General features: G+C 37.3%; 1 protein-coding gene across 1 annotated transcript in view; it reads left to right on the forward strand.

Moving 5' to 3' along the window:
• The window catches only part of Tes (testin LIM domain protein), a 37,217-nt gene extending 17,353 nt beyond the window's left edge, over positions 1–19,864 (forward strand). Inside the window, exons 2-7 of the mRNA XM_042696013.1 lie at positions 3,609–3,691; positions 14,462–14,714; positions 15,555–15,890; positions 16,966–17,181; positions 17,471–17,629; positions 19,589–19,864. Coding sequence (XP_042551947.1) covers positions 3,609–3,691; positions 14,462–14,714; positions 15,555–15,890; positions 16,966–17,181; positions 17,471–17,629; positions 19,589–19,777 — 1,236 coding nt within the window. The 3' untranslated portion in view covers positions 19,778–19,864. The remainder of the gene's footprint in view (positions 1–3,608; positions 3,692–14,461; positions 14,715–15,554; positions 15,891–16,965; positions 17,182–17,470; positions 17,630–19,588) is intronic.
• Positions 19,865–24,920: the final 5,056 nt, after the last annotated feature.

The raw sequence follows: 24,920 nt of genomic DNA on the forward strand, positions 1-24,920 counted from the left end.
AAACATTTATTATCAAAGGATCTGGATTTCACTTTCTAAAGCAGCCAGTTTGCCTTTGCTTACAAGATGATGTCTTCTTGGCACCTCTTTTCCTCAGTTTTCCACACCCCGAATGCATCCTGGGTATTATTAAATAACACATTCCTTATTCTTAATTCTCACAAAGTATTCTCAAACACAGACACTAAACAGGAACTAACCTATAACTTTGTAAATCCAATAATAATAGCCATGGCTCTTGAGAGAAGGAGACGAATCTGAGCCAGAAGGTGTTGTCTGTGCCAAGGATAGAGAGAAAGGAGGTGATATTAAGAAATTCTGGATCCTGGCTTAAGGAATCCTGAGCATAATGTAAGGAGGATGATGGACTCCTAAGAACATAGGGTCTTTTGTATCCTGGAACTAAAAAGAGCTAGGGAAACCTGGGGCCATTTAATAACAACCCAAAAGGGATGAGAATCCGTTTTGGAAGGTGCTAGTTTTGAATCCTACACTCACTTAACCACATTAATAGAATTTAAATTTTTCCCCTTTATCTGAAGTTTGTAGAGTATGAATGAATGTCCTTCTTGTTTAGGTGGCATTTGATTATTTGTTTTTTTCATCCTAATGGAAGTTGAAAAAAGATGCAGACTTCAGAAGTTTTCACACAGTAATATGGTCTAAGAGAGACCTTCAGCTAGGTCTTAAATAATTTCTCATATTGAAATTCCCCTAGAAAAAGAATTTTATTCGCTGACAATGATCTTGAAAATGGGTGTCTTTGTCTTTGTTTTTAATTAGGCCCACTTCCCTGGGGTTATGGCAAGTTATAGTGCTGTGACCTCCTTCCACCCTCTTGCATTTACTTGTAGCCTGTGACATTTCCCGAGCACGCTCCCCCTGTCTGAGCATGTGGGGAAATGTGGGAGCTACAGTTTGTCCACAGTCACAATTGGTGCTGGAAAGAGCCTACTTGGAAGCTGAATTCACTTTCATTTTTTTTTTTTTTTTTTACAAAAAAAGTATTCATCTTCAAATGGTTGGACAAGGGTCTTAGGACTTAACACACATTTATGTGTAAAGCGCACTTTCATCAGTCACCTCTTCCATCGTTCTGCCCCCAACTACCCCATCAAATTTTCCATTTCTGTTTCCATAAATGTACATTATTATGACTATTTGTCCCTTACTTCCTTGTGCATTCATCCCTCAGCCTCCCATTCGAAACACATTTCAGTTTCCTTGTCAAAAAAGAAAAAGGGCACAAAGGTACTCTACAGTCCAACAGGTTTTCTTTGTTAGGAAACCCTGGGAAGAGCAACCAAGTTTCCTTCAGCCCAGCTGAAGGGGAGATGGAGCACCCCTCCCCCCACAACTAGGGTCTCTTAAAGTATTAGGCAGAAAAAGTGAAGTCAGGCCGGGCAAGTGGAAGCCAGTTGAGATGGAGGCAGGTGGAAGAACAGGTTATTTTGCCTGAGGAGTTTTAAGGTCTCAACAGCTCCTATGTCCTCCAAGAGTGTTAGCCTCAGACCTGGCCTTTCTCTCAGGCCCTCTTCCACCAGTTATGTTTGTTCAGGGGGAAGGGGAGGGGAGATGGTTCAGCGGGGTCAGCCACAAGGACAGTTGTAAAGGTGAGTGCTTTCAGTTTAAGTTATTTTCCATCATTCCTGAATATCATTTTGTTAAACTGTTCATTGATCATAGGTTTTACACCATAGAGTATCACTCCTGCATCTACTGTACTTTAGTCAGCTTGATTGTATATGTGTGTATATGTATGTGTGTGTGTGTGTACTTACAAGAGAGGCAGTATTTTGGGTCTATAAGAGGAAAACGTTGGCTCTTTGTCTATCTGGGCCTGGCTTACTTCACTCTGTATGATTTTTTTTTTTTAATTCAAGATCCATCTATTTCCCTGCAAATGACATAATTCCATTTCTCTTGATGGCTGAATAAAATTCAGCCCCAAATATGATGTGGCATGCTTCAAGATGGTGTATTTCCTTCATTAAGAAAGAAGTAGTAAGTAGAACAAAACACCTGTCTGCCACAAAAAGGCTACTCCTTATCACCTTGGCACTCCTTCCTCTGTCCGGCAGTCAGAAAGGAAACTCCATTTAGAGCCAGACAGAGTTTTAGCCGAGAAGAAATCAACTCTCTTTTCTGAATTTGTGTTTTCTGATTTTTCACCTGAAATTCGTAGTCTTGTGTGCAGTGCTTTAGAAGAGAAGATATTCAGAAACACAACCAGTTCTAATAACTCTAATACATAAGTTGATTATCTATTGTAAGAAAATTAAAAGTAGGTAGAAAAGAAACACGGCGTCCTTTTGCAAATTGCCCCATGAGTTCTTTAATGTAAACACTGTTGACAAATCCAGGTTCTTGTTATACTAGCTGAGCTTTCAAGTTGCATTTAGAAATAGGGAAGGCGATCATATTTACTTCATCACCATACTTTTGGTGATATTTACACTTTAGCTAGTATTCTGGCAATGGTCCTTTTCATCCGGAAGAGAAACGAAGGGCTGCATTGACACTTTGGGGCTTTTTCAAGGCTGCTTTTCTAAGGAATGTTATTATAATGTCGTTTTGGTTGCATACAGATTAAGCTTGATAAAGTTAGAAAAGGGGGCATTGGGGAAAAAGTTACAATTTGACATTTGAAATACAGAGTAATCTTGTCACTGGTGGTTTGCTCGGGTGCTTTTGCACAGCCAATTGATCCTTCTTACTCTTAAGTACTCTGACAGAGGAGATTACATTGCTGTGCCCTTCCTCTCTATCCACTGCACCTCTTCAGCTTATCAGGCCACTTATCAGCAAGTTACCAAGAATCCTTGGTACATATATTAAAGAAAAAACAATGATTTACTATCATAAAGATAATATAGATGATCTTCCAACCCTGGTAAGCACTCTATCCATGGGCGTTAGAGCTCAGGCCTTAAATCAAGGATCTGCACATGGATCTGTTTTCTAACCCTCTTTGACATTTTGATCTGATCCAAGTTCTGAAGTATCTCTGGAGTGAAGTTATTTCTAAAATGGAGAATTAATATAAAAGAAACATTATATGAGATTTTGAAGGTTTAACCAACAAGAAATAATCCATTCTTGGCATCCAAACACTTTTGTAGTTATGATTGTTACATTTTTCTTAATGTAAAAATAGCATTCTCACATAAAATAAAATAGCATTTTTCACATAATATAAAATAATATTTTTCACACATTAGTTGTTTGCTGAAAAATATGACATCTGTGTCCAGGTTGCTCTTTAAGCTTTGCACTCAGATCTTACTATATCACAAACAGGTTGGCCATGACATAAATTCATGACTTTCTGTGACTTACAATATTTATAGTCTTCCAAACAGCTGTATTTTTATGTTTTCCTATGATCAAAAGCAATGAGAATATAAAGCATGTTATCTATGTACTTGGAACTGCCATTTACATACCTGGGTATCATCATTAGATAAACAATGTGATACTCATAAAATATTTGTTTGAAAGTTGTATCAACAAGAGTGTTAAGTGGAATTGAAAGTGCAATTTATTGCATTTTTTAGATTTTTTTTCTCATACATAATAATAGGTCCACTTTGTTTTCCTTTTAACAGATGGGCTTAGGCCATGAACAAGGATTTGGAGCCCCCTGTCTAAAGTGCAAAGAATGTGAAGGATTTGAACTACACTTCTGGAGGTAATGTCTTGAAGAGTACAGCATCGGCACCTTTCACCTTATGGTTTCCGATAGTGCTGACCTTTTATATGTTCTTAAGCATTGTTGCTAAGTTGCAGGGCTGTTATTTTCTGAAAAATGAATGAAGAGTAAAGCTGCTCTATATTCTGGTCATTAATCTGTTTTTTTTGTTTGCTTATTTTGCTGGTATGAGGATTTGAACTCAGGACTGGCTTGCTTGCTTGGCTGGTGATATGTCACTTGAGTCTTGCCTCCAGGCTAGCTTTATTGCTGGTTATTTTCAGACCTGGAGCCTTGTGGACGTGTATATGCCTCAGCTGGCTTCAAATTGTGATCCTCAAATCTTAGCCTCCTTAGTAGCTAGAAATACAGATGTGAGCCACCAGAGTCCAGAGCCCAGCTCCTGGGTCAGGTTTTTTTTTTGTTTTTGTTTTTGTTTTTTAATCAATCATGGGGCTTGAACTCAGAGCCTGGGTGCTGTCCCTGAGCTTTGTCACTCAAGGCTACCCCTCTACCACTTTGAGCAACAGCGCCAAGTTTTCTGGTAGTTAATTGGGGATAAGAGTCTCATGGACTTTTGTGACTGTCCTGGCTTCTAACTATGATCCTTAGAGCTTAGCCTCTTGAGTATCTCGAATTACTGGCATGAGCCATTGGCATGAGCCATTGGTACCTGGCTCCTGGTTAGTTTTGACTGAGTAGATTAGACAAAAAACACTCTATTTAGAGTTGTTTGATTTATTCACTGCTTTTCAGTTTACCTATTAGTGTAAAATATTGAATATTCCTTTTTTGAGTAAGCAAATAAGTTTGTGGTAATTGCTTGGATTATTAATTAATTTAATCATGATTCTTCACCATTGCTTGCTTCTCACATCTCATCTCTGTAATTTGCACTGAATAATAAGTATGAATACTTAATTTAACATTTACATATTTTTAAGAAAAAAATAATTTATTGCCAGTGTCCTGGTTTGAATAAAGTATGTGTATCTGCAAAATAGTTACTTATATACTAGCTCTTGGATAAAAATGTACATTTTTGATAGGTCTTATTTTAATGTTGTTTCTTTTGAGTTCTGAGGTTTGAACTCAGGACTTTGCACTTGCGTGGCCTGCTTGCTCAATTGATATCTCTACCACTTGAACCAAGCTTCAGCTTTGCCTTTTGTTGGTTATTTTGGAGATGGAGTCTTTCAGACTTTTCTGCCCAGGCTAGCTTTAAACAGTGATCCTCTGCATTCTCCGATCCTCCTGAGTAACTAGGATTAAAAGCTTGAGGCAAAAATATCTGGCTTGTTTGAATGTTTTACAACTAATTTTTTTGTGTATCATTCTTATAAGAAATGTATCTGTTCTTAATTAGTGCCTATCATGATCATTATGGTAGTTTATGTGTCTGCTCAAAGTTAGTATCAGCATGTTCTTGTTAGAAGAAAAAAACCGATCAATTAAATAATAAGAGACCAGCAGCTGCATTGTAACGATGAGCATCACTTGACAACTACTTTTGTATTACAGATTTCCATAGGAAATTCTAGAATAAACAGTCTAATCAGCCATTATAGCTGTGTCAGTTAAAGGAGGGTATAAGAATAAGTGAGTTTATTAGACTTCTTTAAGAGTTAATTTATTTAATAATTCTTAAGAAATAATTATTTGTTTTTAAAACAATGATAATAACAGAAACTGCTGTCTTCCCAGAAATGATGATACAGTATTTTTAGAGAGCTTTTTTCGGGAATTTTTTCAAATTCCAGGCTTAAGTAGATCTTCTTTGTGTTGCCTCTCAGAGCACCCAGCAGTTAGTCATGTGCCTCTTGGAGTCTAAACACAAAATAGTTTTAATGGATTACAATACAGTTACCCCTCGAGAGTCAGTTTCTGTATGTACCACAATCAACCGATTCTCAAGTCTTATATTAAGTTGTAATGTTTGCATGTAACTTACTGATTATTTACAATGCCTAATACTATGTAAATAGTATTATATAATTAATTTTAAAGGTCTGAATATGTTCTGCCCATATACACCTTTCATTTTCCATCGGCTGCATGGATGCATAACCAAAAGATACTGGGCCATTCCACTTCTGTATCCAGCACTTTCTCTGATGCATAGCAATTTGAAGGGAACTCCCGCGCCCTCTGCTGGACATGTTTTTTACTTTGTAATAGTAGTATCTTTTTAGCTCAACCACATAGTTGCCAAAATACTGCTAATAAGATTTTAAAAGGCTATTCCTAAGAAATAATTTCTGTTTTGTTTGGTCTATATTACTTTCATATTTCAGATTACTGAAATATGTAACACTTTCAGGTTAAAAAATATCAGGCAAGAGCAAATTTCTATGACATGAAACCACCTTTTTATTTTTGTTTCATTATATAAGTTCGTCTGATAAACTGGGTATGGACTTTGAGTCTAAGAGTCATAAAACTCTAGGGTGCTGGCCTTAAACTTAGCTGGCATTGATATAATCCATCCAGATCATTTTTCTTAGTTCTGTCATCTTCTTGGCATGAGTCCAGACATACTTCTCTGTTATATTCTTGATCATTTCCTGACTTTTTATTTTACCGTAACTGGAAGAGCAGAGACAGATATCTTTGACCTCCAGATCCAGCCATGTCTTTGAGGTAAAATATTCTAGACTATTAGTCCTGAGTATAACAAAGATTGCACCTGTAGTACAAGGTCACAGGGCTTGCTTCCCACTTAGCCTCCTCCTTCATCTTTGTGGTGATCCTTGACTTCGAAGTTTCTTTGAGCTTCTCAGACAGTTAGCAAACCTGAGTTTAACTGTCCTCCCTCCACCTCTTTACCAGTAGGCCTTCCATGTAACTGTGGAAAGGTATGTTGAAAATGGGGAAATGAATGCTAGTACAGTCTTCCTATAGCTTGAACCCACTGGACTTACTCTTTCAGGCAAAATCTTTGGTCTTTGATGGCAGGCAGAACTCAACATTTGGCTTCTGTTTGCTTTTCCAGCCTCCCTCACTTAGTTCTGAGCATTATATGATCCTTGCTCCTTCCTGAAATTTTCTGAATATCTTAATTCTTTGTGTCCTTGCTTGGGAAGACCCTACCTCCCAAATCCAGGAAACAAAAAGCCTTGCTGTAGCACTGCCTCTGAGAAGTATTTCTTATACCCTAATTATTCTGCTGTGGACATTTTAACAAAACATCATAGATCTGGTAGTTTAAGCATCATTTGCTTTCTAGAGAGTTGAAAGTCTAAAAACTAAATAGTTGAGTTTTAATAAAGGTCTTCTTTCTGCCTTGTAAACAGCCACCTTCCTTCTTTCCTGTGTATGTGTCTGTGTGAGAAGAGTGATTTGTGTGATGGTATTGGGGCTTGAATTTAGAGCCTTATACTTCTGCTTAGCTTTTTCATTCAAGGCTTAAACCACTTAATAAACCACAGGGCCCACATGGCCATTTCAGCAAACCCCCCCTCCCCTCCCCCGTGTGTGTGTGTGTGTGTGTGTGTGTGTGTGTGTGTGTGTGTGTGTGTGTGTGTGTGATGGTCAGTTGGAAACAAATGTTTGCATATTCATCTGCATTGGCTTGCTGTGAACCTCAGTTCTCAGATACCAGCCTCCTCCTCCTCAGTAGTTAGGATTACTGACATGAGGCAATGGTCACACCCAACTTAGCCACTTTGTATATCATGAATCCTCACATGGTTTTCTTTGTGTGTGTGTGTGTGTGTGTGTGTGTGTGTGGAGAGAGAGAGACAGAGAGAGAGACTGAGAAAGAGATTATTCGCTTATCCTTTTCTTACTTAGTCACAAATCTATCTACCCTTTTCTTATGACCTTATTGAACTTTATACCTCCTAAAAACAACCCTTAAATCCACTATTGTCACATTAGGGGATAAGGATAGGATATGTCTTTAGACAGTAACATCTCTTTCCCCTACACCCACACACCTCCAACTGAGAGATCACTTTCCCCTTTAGCCTACTGAATACACTGTAGAAGTCAGGAAGTAACTATTCAGAGCTCATACTTCCTTGTTGCTCTGCTCTCCAGCTGCACCTCCTGTCACCCCACTGCTGAGAACCAGGTTGCTCACTGGTGCGGGCAGCCTCCTGAGGGCTAGCCCTGTCCACTGAAGGGTAGAGAATTACCTAAGAGGGGTGAATAGAAGAAACCACTTGAGAATATGTCACAAAAGTTGAAAAAGTCTTTAAAAAAATGAATTCTTAAACCTAGGAAAATTTAGAGTAGAAATTGCTACTTTGCAACTTTGCAAACTTTATTTTATAGATCAAAGAACTAAAACTCCGAAAAGTCAAAATGACTTGCTTTTGCTTTTAGGCTATTAATAGAAATAGAACTTATCAACAAGTCTTGTGTAGAGTATCAGAAGCACCTGAAATAGTTACTACAAAAAATGGTTTTGTTACTACAAAACAAATCACCAATGTAGGAGAATGAAACATCTATCCATTAACTCAGCACCTATTTATTCTGGAGGTTGAAAGTCTGGCTGAGTAGGAAGGAAAGGGTGTTGGTTGGCCAAGCTCATTCCCTCCGTCCTGGGACCCAGAACTACAGGAAAAGAATATGCTTCTAAGTTCATTCCTGCTGTTGATAGAATTTGATTCTTTGTGGTTGGAGAACTAAAGTTCCTGTTTCCTTTACGTTTATCAGCAGAAGGTTGCTCTCAAATTCAGGAAGCTACCCTTTCCTTGACATACAGACCCTTCCATCTACCCTTGATGCCAGCTTCGCTTTGTTCTTGTACTTAGAGTCCTTTCTGTTGTTCTGATCTCTCGGATGTCCTCTTCTCCTTTTAGCCATAGAAAATATGTTGCTTTTTACAGACATGTCTAGCTTAGGCACACCTAGATAATCTCCCATTCATCATATACAGTAAAATAAACATGGGAGTGGTGTCAGGGCAAAGGTTTTAGTATCTGTCTTAGGATTCTGCTTAGCACAGAACTTTATGTACCTGATTGTACCTAATTTTCCTAATACTCTTTTTGCACATGAGAATCTTGAGTGAAGAGAATATTATCCCCTGTTGTCACTGTATTTGATTTTGGCACTCTGATATTGTATGTATATCTGTCTAAATTAGGGAAGGGAAAGAGAACAACAGAATGGTAAGACAAAGAACAAGGGAGGAACCAATGCAACAGTGATATTCACAGACAGTATATTAGAAATAATATGTACAACTTGGGAGGTGGTTGCGGGGGAGGAAAAGTGAGGGACCAGGTAACAAGATTGACAAAAAATGTACTTATTACCTTATAGTTACCTAACTGTAATCCCTCCGTACATCACCTTGACAATAAAAATAAATTTAAAAAATGAGATGGTTTATATATGGCAAAGCTGATTTTGAACTTGAGTCTAGATGACAGGTTTGAAACTAGAACTTACATTTTTATTCTACAGCCAGGGGACTCTGAACTTCCCCAGGCTGTCCTCTCCAAAGTGTCCTTTTTGTGACGTACACATCCTGGTGAACAATGAAGTCCTTTAAATGTGAGTCCTCCCCTTCTTCAATATGCCGATGATTTCCAGACTAGAGGAAGAAGGAAGTTTGACAACTCCTGATGACTATGGGGGGAAAAATCTACTATTCATTCACCTATATCTAGACATAAATATTTCTGAAATGTCTGAGGCAAACCCAAGATTTCAAGTAATTCATAGTTAATAATATCCTCTTGAATTTAGCAACATATAGATAGAAATATCATTGTAGCCATAGATTGCTTACCACAGAAGTGATTATTAATTAATTATTAATAATTAAAAATTACTGTTTTGCCTTACCTGGGCAAAAATCTTCCAATAAAAGTTACATTTTAGGGGCTGGGAAAGTGGCTCAGTGGTAGAGTGCTTGCTTTACATGCATGAGACCCTGGGTTCAATTCCTCAGCAACACATACACAGAAAAAGCTCGAAGTGGCTCAAGTGTAGAGCACTAGCCTTGAGCTGAAGAGCTGAGGAACAGCGCCCAGGCCCAGAGTTCAGGCCCCACGACCGGACCCAAAAAAAAAACCCCACAAAGTTACATTTTAGAAAAAGAAAAAAAAAACACCAAAGTTATTACTGTGCATCTGCTCAGAATTTCTAATTAATGAGTGCTGGCAGAAAAGTGACAATTCCCCACCATAAATGGCTTAATACTTGTGTTGAATGCTAGAACAGAGACCCATGTTCAAGTCCATATATGTATATCCCTGTTACAGAAGGGCAGCCAGCGTCCAGCCCTTTTAAATTACGGTTTGTAGCCATGCCCTGGCCTTGCCTTTAAATCACTGTGAGTACTGGCAGCATGTCAAGACACTCTCGTTTCTGCTACTTGCTGGAAATATAACAAATTTTATGAATAGCGATACAAAAACAACTCTCAGGCAGATGGAAGTTTCTTCACTGCTTTTAGCTTGGGACTCTAAATCTATTTTTCTGTGGTTTTCTCTCTTCCTCTGATTTAACTCAAGAATTTTCAAGTTGTTACATCAAGTTTTCAGTGTACAGTTTTGGCTTGTCCTGGATATTAGTGTTTTGCATATGTATGTGTATTAGCTACTAAACATTTTTTGTATAAATAACTTTTTAGTACAAATTCCTACCCTTTCACACGCATACACTACAAGCCTTCCCAGGCTACCTCTCTATCTTTTAACTAATTCTGAATCGCTTCCTCTATATTTCCCCCATAAATGACACTGTAGCGTAAAGCCACGAGAGAAAATTTTAAAACAATTTTAAACTTTTAAGCAGTAAATGCACAGATTTCCACAGTGGCTAGCCCCTGGGGCCTGGACCTGATTTTATGGGTGTCTTTGCTGCAGAGTGGTTTGTATCTGGCTCTTCTCATTTGGAAGTGGGACTGCAGTGTAAGGTTGCTGAAAGGATGTGGTCACTTCCAGCTGTTACTGTGATGACAGCCCCAGCCCAATGGACCAGCGTGTCATTTCTGAGTCACATTCTTACCAAACATTCTTGAACCCGAACTCACATGTGGGAATGAGAATACAAAAGACTGGGTACACTTACAGTTCAGACTTAAAAATCATTAATGAAGCAACCATAGGATTTCTCCCTTTAGAAAGCTGATAATTGAGCACATGTGACTGTTTCAGTTATTTCTGTTCTCCTTATCACTATTGCTGGTGTGTTGTGTTTTGTGTTTTTTTTAACCTGATTTTACTTGTCAAATACATGTACATTGGATGCATAAGAAAAAATAGGCTACTTCCAAATGTGAATCTGCCATAAAGTGGCCAAGAGAAACAATTGTAGAGATGGTTAAAAGAAGCATTTATATTTAGGACTTTCACAGGAAATATAATTTGTTTAACTATGCTTTAGCTTGCTATTGCTCATGCTTTAGAAACCAGCAGCCTTTGTTTCCTTTACTTTGTCTTTTATTGTTCATTTTTCAATGTCTAAAACCTGACTCCTTAGTTTTCAGTATGTTATAGTGTAGAACTTGACCATAAACATTTTCAAAGTCCAGACTTTATGTCCTACATCTTTAAGGCAATCACATTGCTCATTATTAGGATGCATGCCACAGTTTACCGCCATATAAGGATCTATTTAGCAATATGAAGGGATAAATTCCTACTCAACCTATTCTTACCACCCAGGAAGATATAATTTTAACTTTGAGCCAACAGCAATGTGAAAGTTTTGTAAATAATTCCATTGTTCTTGGTAACTGAAGAACAAGAATAAAGACCACACTGTATAGTAGAATAATATACTTCTTTCCACTAGATGGGAGTATGAGATAACCAGATGGAAGAAAGAATCTTTTATAGCTGTAATAAAATATGCCAATTCTCCACAATTTTTTTTTTTTTTTTTACCAAATAAAGTTTCCTGACGAATGTGCACACAAGGACAAAAGCTGCTCCTGTGTTTTCCTCCTTCTCTCTTTTCCTTCCTCTCTTTCACACTCCAAATAAGATCCAGTATTTTGAATTTATGTACTGAGAAGAATTTTAAGAAAACTCAGGACACAAAAATATGTAGTTATTTGATAATTTGTTATTTGGCAAAGATTCGTTTAAGGTTTTATTGTTTGTTTTGTTTCAGGTATAGGGAAATCTTATGGTTTATGTTCATTTTTTTCCCCCATTGGTTGTACAGCTTGAACTCTGGGTCTGGGTGCTGTCCCTGAGCTCTTCAGCTCAAGGCTAGCGCTCTACCACTTGAGCCACAGCTCAACTTCCAGTTTTCTGGTGGTTAATTGGAGATAAGAGTCTCACAGACATTCCTGCCCAAGTTGCCTTTGAACCACAACCTCAGATCTCAACTTCCTGAGTAGCTAGGATTACAGGAATGAGCCACCAGCATCCTGCTAAATTTTAACTTGAGAAAATCTATTGAACTCTTCTTTTTTTTTTTTTCAAATTTTGTATTGTGATTAAGTGGTTACATAATTTCCCAAATTTCACAGTATTGTGGGATAGTGATGCTCAGTTAAAGTCACAAACACATTCTAACTTTCCTGGAGCAAATTATCTATCATGGTCTATAACATTTATGAGTTATTGAACTCTTCTTAATGATAATACAGTACAGTTATTTTTTAATGAGTCATACTATCTGTAAATAACTACAGTACAGTCTATTCTGATAAATTCTGTTGCTTTTGCATTTTCTCATGGTTCTAACTAGTACCGATTTAACAATATTAATAATAAGATAATTTCTCATTAATTGGAGTTATGTGCTAAGTATACCTGGTATATGTTATAAACACACATACTGTAAACATACACATTTGTGCTTATAACATGTGTGTATACATGTACATACAGATGGATATGTGTACACACGTGCTATGAACATATATAGGTCTAGCTTCCACTATGAGAGAAAATATGTACCCTGAGTCTGGCTTACTCTGCTTAATATTATGATCTCTGCCTCTTCCACTCATTTACCTTCAAATAACATAATTTTATTATTATGGATAAATAATGCTTTTGTATATATACCACATTTTTAAATATATACATCCATTCATTTATGTTTTTAAAATTTGTTCATCTGAGCTAAGTGCTGGTGGCGCACACCTGTAATCCCAGCTATTCAGGAGGCTGAAATCTGAGGATTGCAATTCAAAGCCAACTTGGGTAGGAAGGTCCATGAGACTCTTATCTCCAATTAATCACAGACAAAACTGGAAGTAATGCTGTGAGTGGCTCAAGTGGAAGAGTGCTAGCCTTGAGCAAAAAGAGCCCAGGGACAGCACCCAGTGCTAGAGAGTTCAAGCCCTAGGACTGGAAAAAAAAGAGTTCATCTGTTATAAGTCACCTGGACTATTTCCAAAGATTGTTAAAAATAGTGCAATAAACATAGTAATACAGGTGCTTGTATTATATCGTGGCTTATATTACTTTGAATACATGCCCAAGAATAGCTCACTAGATTATATTTTTTTTTTGGGGGGGGGTCCGGTCGTGAGGCCTGAACTCTGGGCCTGGGCGCTGTCCCTAAGTTCTTCAGCTCAAGACTAGCGCTCTACCACTTGAGCCACAGCGCCACTTCTGGCTTTTTTTGTTGTTGTTTATGTGGTGCTGAGGAATTGAACCCAGGGCCTCAGGCATGCAAAGCAAGCGCTTTACCACTGAGCCACCTTCCCAGCCCGGTAATTCCATTTTTTGTTCTTTTGAGGAAGCTCCACACTGCTTTCCATAGTGCTTGAATTAATTTACATCCTTACCAACTTTTATATTCTCATCAGCACTTGTTTGTGTGCTCGATTATAGTCATTCTGACAAGTGAGATGTAATTACAGTTTTTTTGTTATTTAATTTCTTTGCTAACAGGGATACTGGGCATTTCTTCATGTATTTATTGCCACTTGTATTTCTTTTTTTGGAGAATTATCTGCTTAATTTTCTTATTTATGAAGTTGTTGATTCTTTCAATAATTTATTTATTAATTTTTTTTTTTTTTTGTCTGTCGTGGGGCTTGAACTCTGGGCTTGGGGGCTATCCCTCAGATCCTCAGCTCAAGGCAAGCGCTCTACCGCTTGAGCCACAGTGCCATTTCTGGTTTTCTAGTGGTTTATTGGAGATAAGAGTCTCATGGACTTTCCTGCCCAGGCTGGCTTTGAACTGCAATCCTCAGATCTCAGCCTCCTGAGTAGCTAGGATCATAGGTGTGAGCCACGGGTGCCCGGCAACTTTCAATAGTTTAGTTTTTGGTCTCCCTCTAGATTTTGTAGGATACACATTGAATTCTTGACTGCATTCTCCCTCTCTTTTCAACTTCTTCTTTTCTCTATTTTACAGGTATTTCAAACTTAATGGATAAGTCTGAGGCTTAATGGATAACTTGGAGGTTTTTACCAACCTTCTCTGCACCTACTCCTTACCTCAAATTTATTTCTCTTTTGTGTTTATTGTCTCTTTATGGAGGGATACTAGGATTTGGTGCTTGTATATATACATGCACGTATGTATATATGTATGCATGTATGTATTTTGGTGAGATTGCAGAGTACAGGTCAGAGTCAGACATAACCCTGTGAAACTTTCTAGCCATCACCTAATTTTTCAGTCTTACAAAGCAAGTACATATTTTTGCATTAATTTCTTCTTAAATTTATGAATATTATTCCTCCTTGTGTGAAAAAAGGCTTGACTATACATACCTTTATATAGAGAATATATTTTGTAAGTATTTTCTGAACCATAAATGCATGCTCATGCTTTATTACTATTGATTCACCATACATAACTACTTTCTCATTATTTCCTAAATTATAGAAAAGTATGTCGTAACTGCAAGTGTGGCCAAGAAGAGCATGATGTCCTTTTGAGCAATGAGGAGGATCAAAAAGTGGGGAAACTTTTTGAAGACACTAAGTATACCACCTTGATTGCAAAGCTAAAATCTGATGGCGTTCCCATGTATAAGCGCAATGTTATGATATTGACTAATCCTGTTCCTGCCAAGAAGAATGTCTCCATCAATACGGTTACCTATGAATGGGCTCCTCCTGTCCACAATCAGGCATTGGTAAATAATATTGGAAGAAGGTTTAATTTATTGAAGTTCCTGGGACTATGTATTTAGGACACTTTCCTAAGTGACCTGGTCAACCTCACATATTCTACATCTATTATTTTTCTGAAGTTGCCATTACTTTAACTTCTTCCTACCATTACAGTCTTTGGAAACTAAATATCTCATAGACTACCTAGATCTGAGTTTTTTAATTTATTTGTGGGAAATTTAACATTTTTAATGATGACATGAACATCAGATATTTGTCAATCTAGTAATTCTTCTGGTTTATACTTGAGAAAATTTCTGTCCAAATAGTATGGAATATCTAAAGAGTGGAATTTCTGCCTGGACAAAAAATATTTTACTATATAAGGCCAAAAAATGCAGTTTGGTATCAGGCTCTTTCCACTATAATGAAAGCTAGATGAAGCATTTTGGAAGTTTGTTAGGAAGGTTGGTTAGATCCTTAAAGTGAATCTTGTGATATTTTTATACAATGAACTGTTATTGATCCATAGGCCATTCTGACAGTGCCCCCCAAGACAGTTATGATCCATTTCAATCTGACATTGATTTAGACAAGTAATAATCCAGTTGTTTTTACAAACTGACAAGAATTAATTTCACAGAGGAAAATATGTTGATTTTCCCACTAAATCTATTTAAAGTACCATTTTTAGTGCATTAAAACATCTCAAGGTATTTTTACAGGATGAGGATAAATTCTTATTAATGGATAAAACCTGCTTCTTTCTTAATAACTTGCTCCTGATGTTTGCTATGAAAGATTGCACGGTCTAATGGCCAGGGCTGCTTCTCTCAGTTAACATGGGTCTCCCTCTGGTTCAGGCTAGACAGTACATGCAGATGCTGCCTAAAGACAAGCAACCAGTGGCAGGCTCCGAGGGGGCACAGTACCGGAAGAAGCAGCTGGCAAAGCAGCTCCCTGCACATGACCAAGATCCATCAAAATGCCATGAACTGTCTGCCAGCGAGGTGAAGGAGATGGAGCAGTTTGTGAAGAAATACAAGAATGAGGCTCTGGGAGTAGGAGATGTCACACTCCCCTGTGAGATGAATGCCCACGGCCGTGACAAAGTACATATCTCTGGCGGGGACAGAAGCACCCCAACAGCAATGGGAGCCCTGGAGAAGAAGTCTTCCGACAACAAAAAATCCCAATATGTAAGTAGATTGGTCACACTGTTGGTCTAGTTTGTATATTTTACAGGTTCTTTCCCTTTCTTCCATCTTTTATGTGGTGCTGTTCCTCATTTTCTAAAAATAACAGATATAGGAAAGACTTACCAAAATTAGTATGCATTTGTCTCAGAGTTTGAAACTTCTAAAGCCAACTTGTCTGAATAACCGTGAACTTACGTATACACAGTCGTCAGCCTTGGCGTCCTGTTCGAAGACAAAATCCCAGTTTACTATTAGTTTCTAAAGATAATTTTGGTGTTTATTCCTTCCCAGAAATTAGAATAATATATGCTTCGATTAATTCAGCCTTGCTTATGAGACTATGCCTAAATTTCAGACTTAAATTTGTGTGGCTATATTTTCAAAATAAATTTTATATATTTATTCATTCAGTCATTCATTTGTGTTTATATGCTTATTCAGTGGTACTGGGAATAGAACTTAAGTTCTTGTGATTGCTAGACAAGGGCTCTACCACTTGATCCTTGGTCCTAGTCTTTTGATTGTAATTCGTTTTCCAAACAGGGTCTTATACTAACTTTAGCCCTGACTAGTCTCCAGCCAATATTGTCCCATTTCTGCCTTCTCAAAATCCTCCTATGTATCTAGTGAAGTATTTTTCTAATGATTTGAAATTAGAAGACAATTGTGACACAAGTGGAGAAACCATAAAAACTGTACTTACTGTGCTTTGTTTTTCATGGATCCATTGAGCACCTAAAACCAATGGAATGAGGTTTAGTCTTAAAGAGAATTTACTAATAAGCTCTAAGATACTCATTTTTGCAAGAACTCAGGTAAAATTCAGTTGAAAATTATGATCACCCTTTCCTATAAGTGAATTCGATTCAGGAAAGTGCTTTATTATAATTAGAGTGAAAAGGAAACTGAACAGCCTAGAGACAGACAAGACATGGGAATATGTGCAAGTATCAACACCTCATTTATCGTCTAGATAATACCGATCGATAGCTGCAGTAGAAATTTCTTCCCTTGAAGTTGTTGGTCCGAATTCCTCCCAAAGCTGAGACTGATGAATGCCATTGTTGCCTTTTAGTCCTGCCACAGCTGCAAACTGGCTATGAAAGAAGGAGACCCAGCCATCTATGCCGAGAGGGCAGGCTATGATAAACTGTGGCACCCCGCTTGTTTCACCTGCAGCAGCTGTAGTGAACTCCTGGTCGACATGATATACTTCTGGAAGAGCGGGAAGCTGTACTGTGGCCGACATTACTGTGACAGCGAGAAGCCCCGGTGTGCGGGCTGTGATGAGGTATGCTCTGAGGCCATCCGCAAGGAGATCCTGCATGTGTCCCTTCACAGCTGCCGTATCCAGAGGGCAGCAGGAATTCAGTATTCATTGCTTGGTTTTCATCCAAAAATGACATGAGAGAAACTTTTGGTTTCTTTCATTCTGGGTATCTGTCTTAGTGTTGTTGACTAATGAAAGACTATCCTGAAACTAAAGGTTGATGTGGACTAAATAATAACATGAATCTAAGCTTAATGGTATCATTTTCAGATGTTAAGCTCCAAGAACCATATTTTCTTCCTCTTTGCAGTTGATTTTCAGCAATGAATATACCCAAGCAGAAAACAAGAATTGGCATCTGAAACACTTCTGCTGCTTTGACTGTGACAACATCCTCGCAGGTGAAATATATGTGATGGTCAGCGACAAGCCCACGTGCAAGCCCTGCTACGTGAAGAACCACGCCGTGGTGAGAATCTGTGGAGACATCATTGTCTCAGCCTGTTTTGTGACTTGCATTTATGCCCTTTTAAGCCTCTTAAAAATGGGGACAGGGCTGGAGATGAGCACTGTCCTAGCACTCACAACCCTCTGGGTTATATCTTTAGCACCACAAGAAAACAAAATGTTTCTTCTCATTTTGGGGATTTAGCTCAGTGGAAGATTGCTTGCCTAGAAAGTTCAAGGCTCTAAATTTGGTCCTCAGCACCACAAAAAAAGGAAGGGTGTGCAGAAGGCAGTCAATCCTGATTTCACCTTAGGGCATTAAAACCCAGGCACTTCCAAAACAATACATGTATTGACTGTGAGCCACCTCTAAATAGGTCATTCTTCCTGCCTGATTATAATATAAGATTATAAATTCTACTTGGGAAAATCCTTAATGGGAATAAGATTGATTAATCTCATGGGTATAGATCAGATCCTATTTGAGTACATATACTTAGTGGCTGTTTATATCTGTAGCCCTATTTAAATGTATGTAGTTTCTATTCATGTTACTGGACCCAGTAGGATTTTGGTTTTGCTCCATGAGATTAAATAATGTGTTTCTTAAACTCTCATTGAATTGATTTAATCTAGCCAAATTTGACCTGCATATTTAGATTTATTGTGTGGACCAGGTACTTAATGTGAGATTGCTTACACAGACATGCCTGCCAAGATATAGGTAATATACATCCATGCTAAAAAGTGTGTGTCAGTACTAAAGCTTGAACCCTCACTCTTGTTTGGCTTTTTTACTCAGAACTTCTCACTCTACCATTTGAGGAATAGTTCTGCTTCTGATTCTTTACTGGTTTTGAACTGGGTCCTCAGATTTTAGCCTACTGAGTAGCTAGGATTAGAGATTTGAGCCACCAACATCTGGCTTTTTTTTTTTTGAGTTGTGTTATCTGCAACAAACCATAGTAGTTATAGATCATCATCAGCTATCAATTTGGGGAAAGTCTTAGTTAAAGAATAAAATAGTGTTTTGGGGGCTGGAAAGGTAGCTCAGTGGTAGAGCGCTTGCCTTGCATGCATTAGGCCCTGGGTCGATTCCTCAGCACCACATAAGCAAAAAGAAAAAAGCCGGAAGTGGCGCTGTGGCTCAAGTGGTAGAGCGCTCGCCTTGAGCTGAAGAGCTGAGGGACAGCACCCAGGCCCAGAGTTTAGGCCCCACGACAGGAACCAAAAAAAAAAAAAAAGAATAAAATAGTGTTTTGAAGATTTCAGTTGGTCTGTTTTCTGCTATAATAGAAAATAGTTTCTTAATTTCTTCATATATTTAGGAAGAAAAATGTATATATGTGTATATATGAGTATATGTGTATAAGTTATTTGTGTATTTAACACATGTATATATAAGGTTATACATAAACTTAATTGCTTTTTATGACAGAACAGAAGCTAATTCACTACAAGTCATATTTTTGAGTGCAAACTCAAATGCTGTCCAGGTTTTTAATTGAGTCCTTAATTACTTTGAACATGATTTTAATTTACTAGTGTCTAGAAATCAGTGGGGTTAATAATCTCGTGTGTCATAGGCAAGACTGGTGAAATTACTGCCTCAAAGCTTTAATAAGTGAAACAATATCATCTTGTCAGCTTCTTTTTATTTACTGATGTGCAGTTTATTCTAATAGAATACACTGGAACCAATGCAGTGTTTTGAAGTTTGGTGTCAAGACATTTCATCTTAAACACCATGGAGATATCTTGCAAGCGTCAAATCACCTGTTTGGATTTGCTTGCTGTTTCTTGCTGTACTCAGCATATAAGTCCCCACTAATGATGCCTGGCTAAAGAGGCTCACTGAGAGATCACTCTCGGTTGTGTATTCTTGAGGTAAACATTGGTTCAGCTTATCTCCTGGTGAAAATGTTCCTGGCGTAGTTGAATCCCTCACTCCCTTTCCCTTGCTTGTTTTATTTCTGAACAGGTGTGTCAAGGATGCCACAATGCCATTGATCCGGAAGTTCAGAGGGTGACCTACAACAACTTCAACTGGCACGCGTCCACTGAGTGCTTTCTGTGCTCTTGCTGCAGCAAGTGTCTCATTGGACAGAAGTTCATGCCTGTGGAAGGGATGGTTTTCTGTTCAGTTGAGTGTAAGAGGATGTTGTCTTAGGAGGTGAGCGCCAAGCAATACTGAGCTGTAACAATCCAAAGCGGCCTGCATTTCAACAATAGGATGCAATTTCAAAACAATAAAAGGGGGAAAAAATTTATAAAGGCAACCAGAATATTCTGTTCTCTGTAATTTTTTTCCTTATTGATTTTTCTATCCTAACTTTAAAACCTGCTTTAAGCATTTGATTTTTATAATGGTGAAGAACATTTGATTTCCTAATGTGAAATCTTAGTTGAAAGTTTGCTTTTAATTAGTCTTCATGTTGCTATATCCTGGTGCCAAATTAAACATTAAAGATAGTGACCTGAATGAAATGGAGAGCATTTCTAATTCTATACTCTTTTTTTTTTCATTCATGTATAAAATGAAAGGGAAATGAAATTTGCCCTGAGGCCAATACTTTACATTTATTGTTCATCTTATTCACTGAACTTTATAATATACAGTGAGTACTTTTTATCAGAGAAAATGAAAATTCAGCATGGTGTGGTTAGCTGTTTTAATGCCTATGTATTTGCTGTTTCCTGATTTAGGCAGAGGTGGCATTTTTTTTTATTGCATTTCTCTATATTTACTTTAGCTCTCATTCTTCTTTTGTAAGCTTATGACCTCCATCTGTGGCCTTGAATATTTTACTATCACATATGGCATAACAATATGCACATTTTTTTTTACTTTTATTGATCTTTGTCTTGGAACATAAAAGCCAAGCCACACATTTGTATTATTTTCAAACCAAAGAACATGTAGAGTTTTGTATCTAGAAAACCATACCTTTTATGGATTGCACTTGCCTACCATGGTTTAAATAGATTTTTGCATGATTTTTAATCTTGTTTTTGATATCTCCAAGCCTGTTTATAGATACATAGAATATCTTTGCATATATACTTCTATCTTTATTTCTTATGTTTAATTTCCTATGTGCTTCCTTCCACACATAGCTATGCACTACAAATATAAAATGGAATGAGTGATATGTATATTATTTTAAAATAAAGTTTCATTTTATTAATTGTCTTTTTTCTCATCCTTCTGTAGCTAAAGATCTCTTACAGCAGGGGGCGATGTCTCCAAGCGTAAGAACAGCCTAGTGACAAAAACAAGGCTGCTTCTGAAAACACAAAACAGCAACTAGACTTTTCTTTGTAGTGAAAATCCTTGAATCAGGGCATTTAGTTATATTAAAGTCTTGCAGGAGGTTGTCTTTGAAAAGTGTCTAGAAAAGTGTCATTGTAATTGAAGTTTGGGAAGACAGTAATTGAATCTAACAAGTGTTTCTCTAATACTTGAGTAGCGATGCTGTTCTCCCAAGAGCTGTTTTTGTGACAGCCAACAGTGAAAAAGGAAACAATGGGGAATAGTAATGGATTCTCTTCATATTAGCAGACTCTGAGGGTCTTTATATACTTTTTTCTGACATATACTTAAGACAATTTGTGGGGGATTTTTTTGCTGTTAGTCTGTTGGATACTGATTCTATTTATCTTACACACACACACACACACACACACACACACTTTGTACAGGTATACACATTTGTACTCTGCCTTGTCCAGCCATGAAAGTTATGTTTTGAAGCTTGAACATAGTATAGAAGAAAAGTGTTCTAATATCACATTAATATCACAGAATGCCCTTAAGTGGCTACAAAGTTTCATGGTTGTTTATCATTTTAGCCTTTGACTTAAATAGTATCAGGTATACTTTTCACAGGTAAACAGCTTAATTTTCCCAGGCATGGGCTGATTGAGAATAAACTGAGGCAGAACCCCTTCCATATTAACATAGCCAAGTCTTCATGTGTCTACCAGCCTGCTGGATTGGGTTATAAAAAACTGAGGAATTTGACCTACTCTTGTCAATTACTGCCCAAGAGAATTTTACCACCCACTATTCATATATTAGGCTATTTCCTGGAAGAAAAAAAAATGCCCTGTGTGAGTAACACTAAACTAGGTTTGGCTATTCCTTTACTGACTTTAGATTGACTTTGTAGGGCATGCCTCTTAAGAGGTTCCTGGCCTAACTAATTTTTTTTATGTTCTTCTAAATACTTGTACTATCAAAAGAAGAGTAGGCTGATTACTAAATTCTTCCAAGATTTACTTTTCTTCCAACGTCAAAGATACATTTTCTTCCTCAATCTTTTATGTTCTTCATTGTCCTCACTTCTAAGTAATTGTTTATAAATATATAATTATATAAATTATATAAATATATAATTTTTATGAATATCAAAATCCTTCCCAGAACTGGGGATAGTTATAAAGAGGGTTTTCATATCTGAAGCATGTTTTTTTCTCCAAACTTGGATAATATAGAAAACCTTAGATTCTTCTTCTTCTTCTTCTTTTTCTTCTTTTTTTTTTTGGAACTAGGAATTAAACCCAGTACCTTTTGCGTATTAGGCAAGTACACTAACACTGGGTCTGTGCCTCTAGCCCTATTGGTTTAATTTGTTTTTGATATAGCTTCTGGCTGCTGCCTTTACCCAGGCTGGCCTTGAACTTTTAAGATCCTGGGATTATAAAGTTCCAGCACACTGAGTGTAGAACATGTTTTTAAGCCTTAATTTCCTATTGATCAATTATGGTGAATATCTTTAATGAGAATCCCACACAAGTTCTGATACCTGCATAAGCATTAGACAACCCTTTGTGGAGTTTTCCTACCTTCACTGGGGGGAAAAATATTCAATTGTATGGAGCCTCTAATCACATAACAGATCTAGAACCCATATGCCATTGTCCTTTGTTTAAAAGATGTTCTTTTAGGTTTTATAGTGACATCTGCTTTTCCTGTCCCCTAAATAGCAACAGTAATTTGAAACAAAAAAAAAAAAAAAGGAAAGAAGAGCAGATATATCTTTCCCAAGACCCAGGAAGTTAAAAAGATTTTGACACCTCATTAGTTAATGAAATTTACCATAGTAATACATTTATTATTTTTAGTAGAAGAATCACGCCACATTAAAATAATCATAATCACAAACTCATTCATGAGATCTTCATGTACCCTATTCATCTCTAAAAAGAAGGCTGTTGCTTATAACCCTTGGATATAGTTATAATTTTGAGAAATCAGTGGAGTTTTGTTACTTAACCTCATTTAAGAAATCCAAATTGCCCTTGAGACATATTGGCCTTTCATACTTGTTTTATGCTATCTTTATCTTTTTTTCCTCTGAAAATGACAAACAGGATTGTTCACATAAGCTAAAACTTAAGTGACTCCAAAGTCATCAAGCAGAGATTTCCAAATCAGACTCAAGTATTTCAACCCAGTTTCACCAAAGAAATTCACTATTGACTCATCCTTGAGCAATTTCTAACACAGTGTTTAAATGCATCCAACTTCACCATGGTTACCAAAGATACACCACCAGCCAACACTACTATTAAGTATTTGCCTCAAAATGCCCTGGCATATCTAAACTTGCTTCTGAGTATTCATTTCATTCCTTAAAAAGCATGACTCCATCAGTGTCTCCATGAAAAAGCACTTTACCCAATTTCTTACCAGATCCTCTCTGCTCTTTCCTGAACCCCGCTGATTTAAGTGCTCAATGACAACTCTGTGGTTTTCTTGAGTGTTCATATGTATGAAAGGGACCCACTACACAGGAACATATGAGCGTGTTGAGCATACAGCCTGACAAACTTCTGGCTTGATTAATAGAATCCTTTTCTTGTGTATTTACCAGACACTTAAATAGTTTGGGCTAATTATTTTGTCCTTTCATGGAGCCCATGTCATTGCATCTTCCATTTAATCTGATCATGTATTTTGAAGCAAAGCAAATTACCACTAACCTTTTACATTTGTTTTGAATGGCATTTGAATGACATTTCTAAAGGGCTGCTATTGATTTTTCTTCAATGGTGCTTCTCATTGGGATATGTTGACCTTCCCATAACAGCAAAAGTAACTTGTACGCAGCTATTACCAGCATCCACTATTATTGAATACAGAGACGTTAAAGTCAATTTCTCCCTAAATGTTGACTCATTGTGAGGGCTCCATGGTATATAGTTCAAAGGAAATCTGGATTTAGTTTAAACAGACACCTTCTGGCTTGTCACATTGATCTCTTTCTCTCCAGTTACTGCAGAGTTGGGGAGCCTAAAAATAATGGGTCCAAGTATTGGGTGGATGTCAGGCCAACAGGAATAACAACAAGGGCATCAGCTGTAAAACTGCCACCAGGAGTCCTGTGGGCAGGACCTTAGAGAAGAAACTGAAAACCTTCTTGATGTATGGTGGTGACAGCAGAATTTTTGCCTTGTCTGGGCCAGACAACCTTTTTTCTTTTTTTTTCTTTTTGAATGAGAATGGATCTTTGATGAAGCATTTAACATAGTACATGGAGATCTGAGGTATAAGATCTCCTTGGTGTGAATAAGTGTCTGCTCTTACTGCTCAGGATGAGATTCCTCAACCAGCATGGACTACCAGGATAGCCTGCCTTTACCTGTACTATGCACACATCCAAACCTCAATCTTGCCCGTTTTCTGTTCTTTTACATTCTGCCCTCTCTCCTGTGCATTGGATTATTTATTTATTTGCTCACATGGTCAGTCAGTCACTATTTCTTGAGTTTCTGCCATGTGCTAGAAATGGTTGTAGAAGTGGGAACAACTTAGTGAGCAAGATCATTGCTCAGGTGGCAGTTGATATTCTAGAAGGAATGCAGCATAAAGAAAGTAATTGATCAATGTAATGGATCAAACAAAATCATGGCCAATGAGAGATGGGGGAACTTAAGATTAGAAAACTTAGAAATAACAAAAGAAAGACATTAAATATTAGGCCAGTCAGGAGTGAAAAACTCAGAAAAAATGAGGGAGGAGGTGACACTGCTATGTAAGTGTAACTTATGACATATAACTGTAATTGACATGTAATTGTAACCCCTCTATACATCATCTTACAATAACAAAATATTTTTAAAAATATTAGGCTTCATGTAACAGAAATTCAGAGTTAAGGGTGTGTAGTATGCCATTATCTATAAATCATATCAAATTCTAGTTTAGTAGACAATAAGATTTGATGCTCTATTGTATAGGAGTGGTAACTACAGTGACCAACAATGTATTATGTATCTTAACATTCTAAAAGAATAAATTTAAAACA

Source organism: Dipodomys spectabilis, unplaced genomic scaffold, assembly GCF_019054845.1.
Source record: "Dipodomys spectabilis isolate Male_0828 unplaced genomic scaffold, ASM1905484v1 ptg000197l, whole genome shotgun sequence".
In the NCBI taxonomy this organism is placed as follows: Eukaryota; Metazoa; Chordata; class Mammalia; order Rodentia; family Heteromyidae; genus Dipodomys; species Dipodomys spectabilis.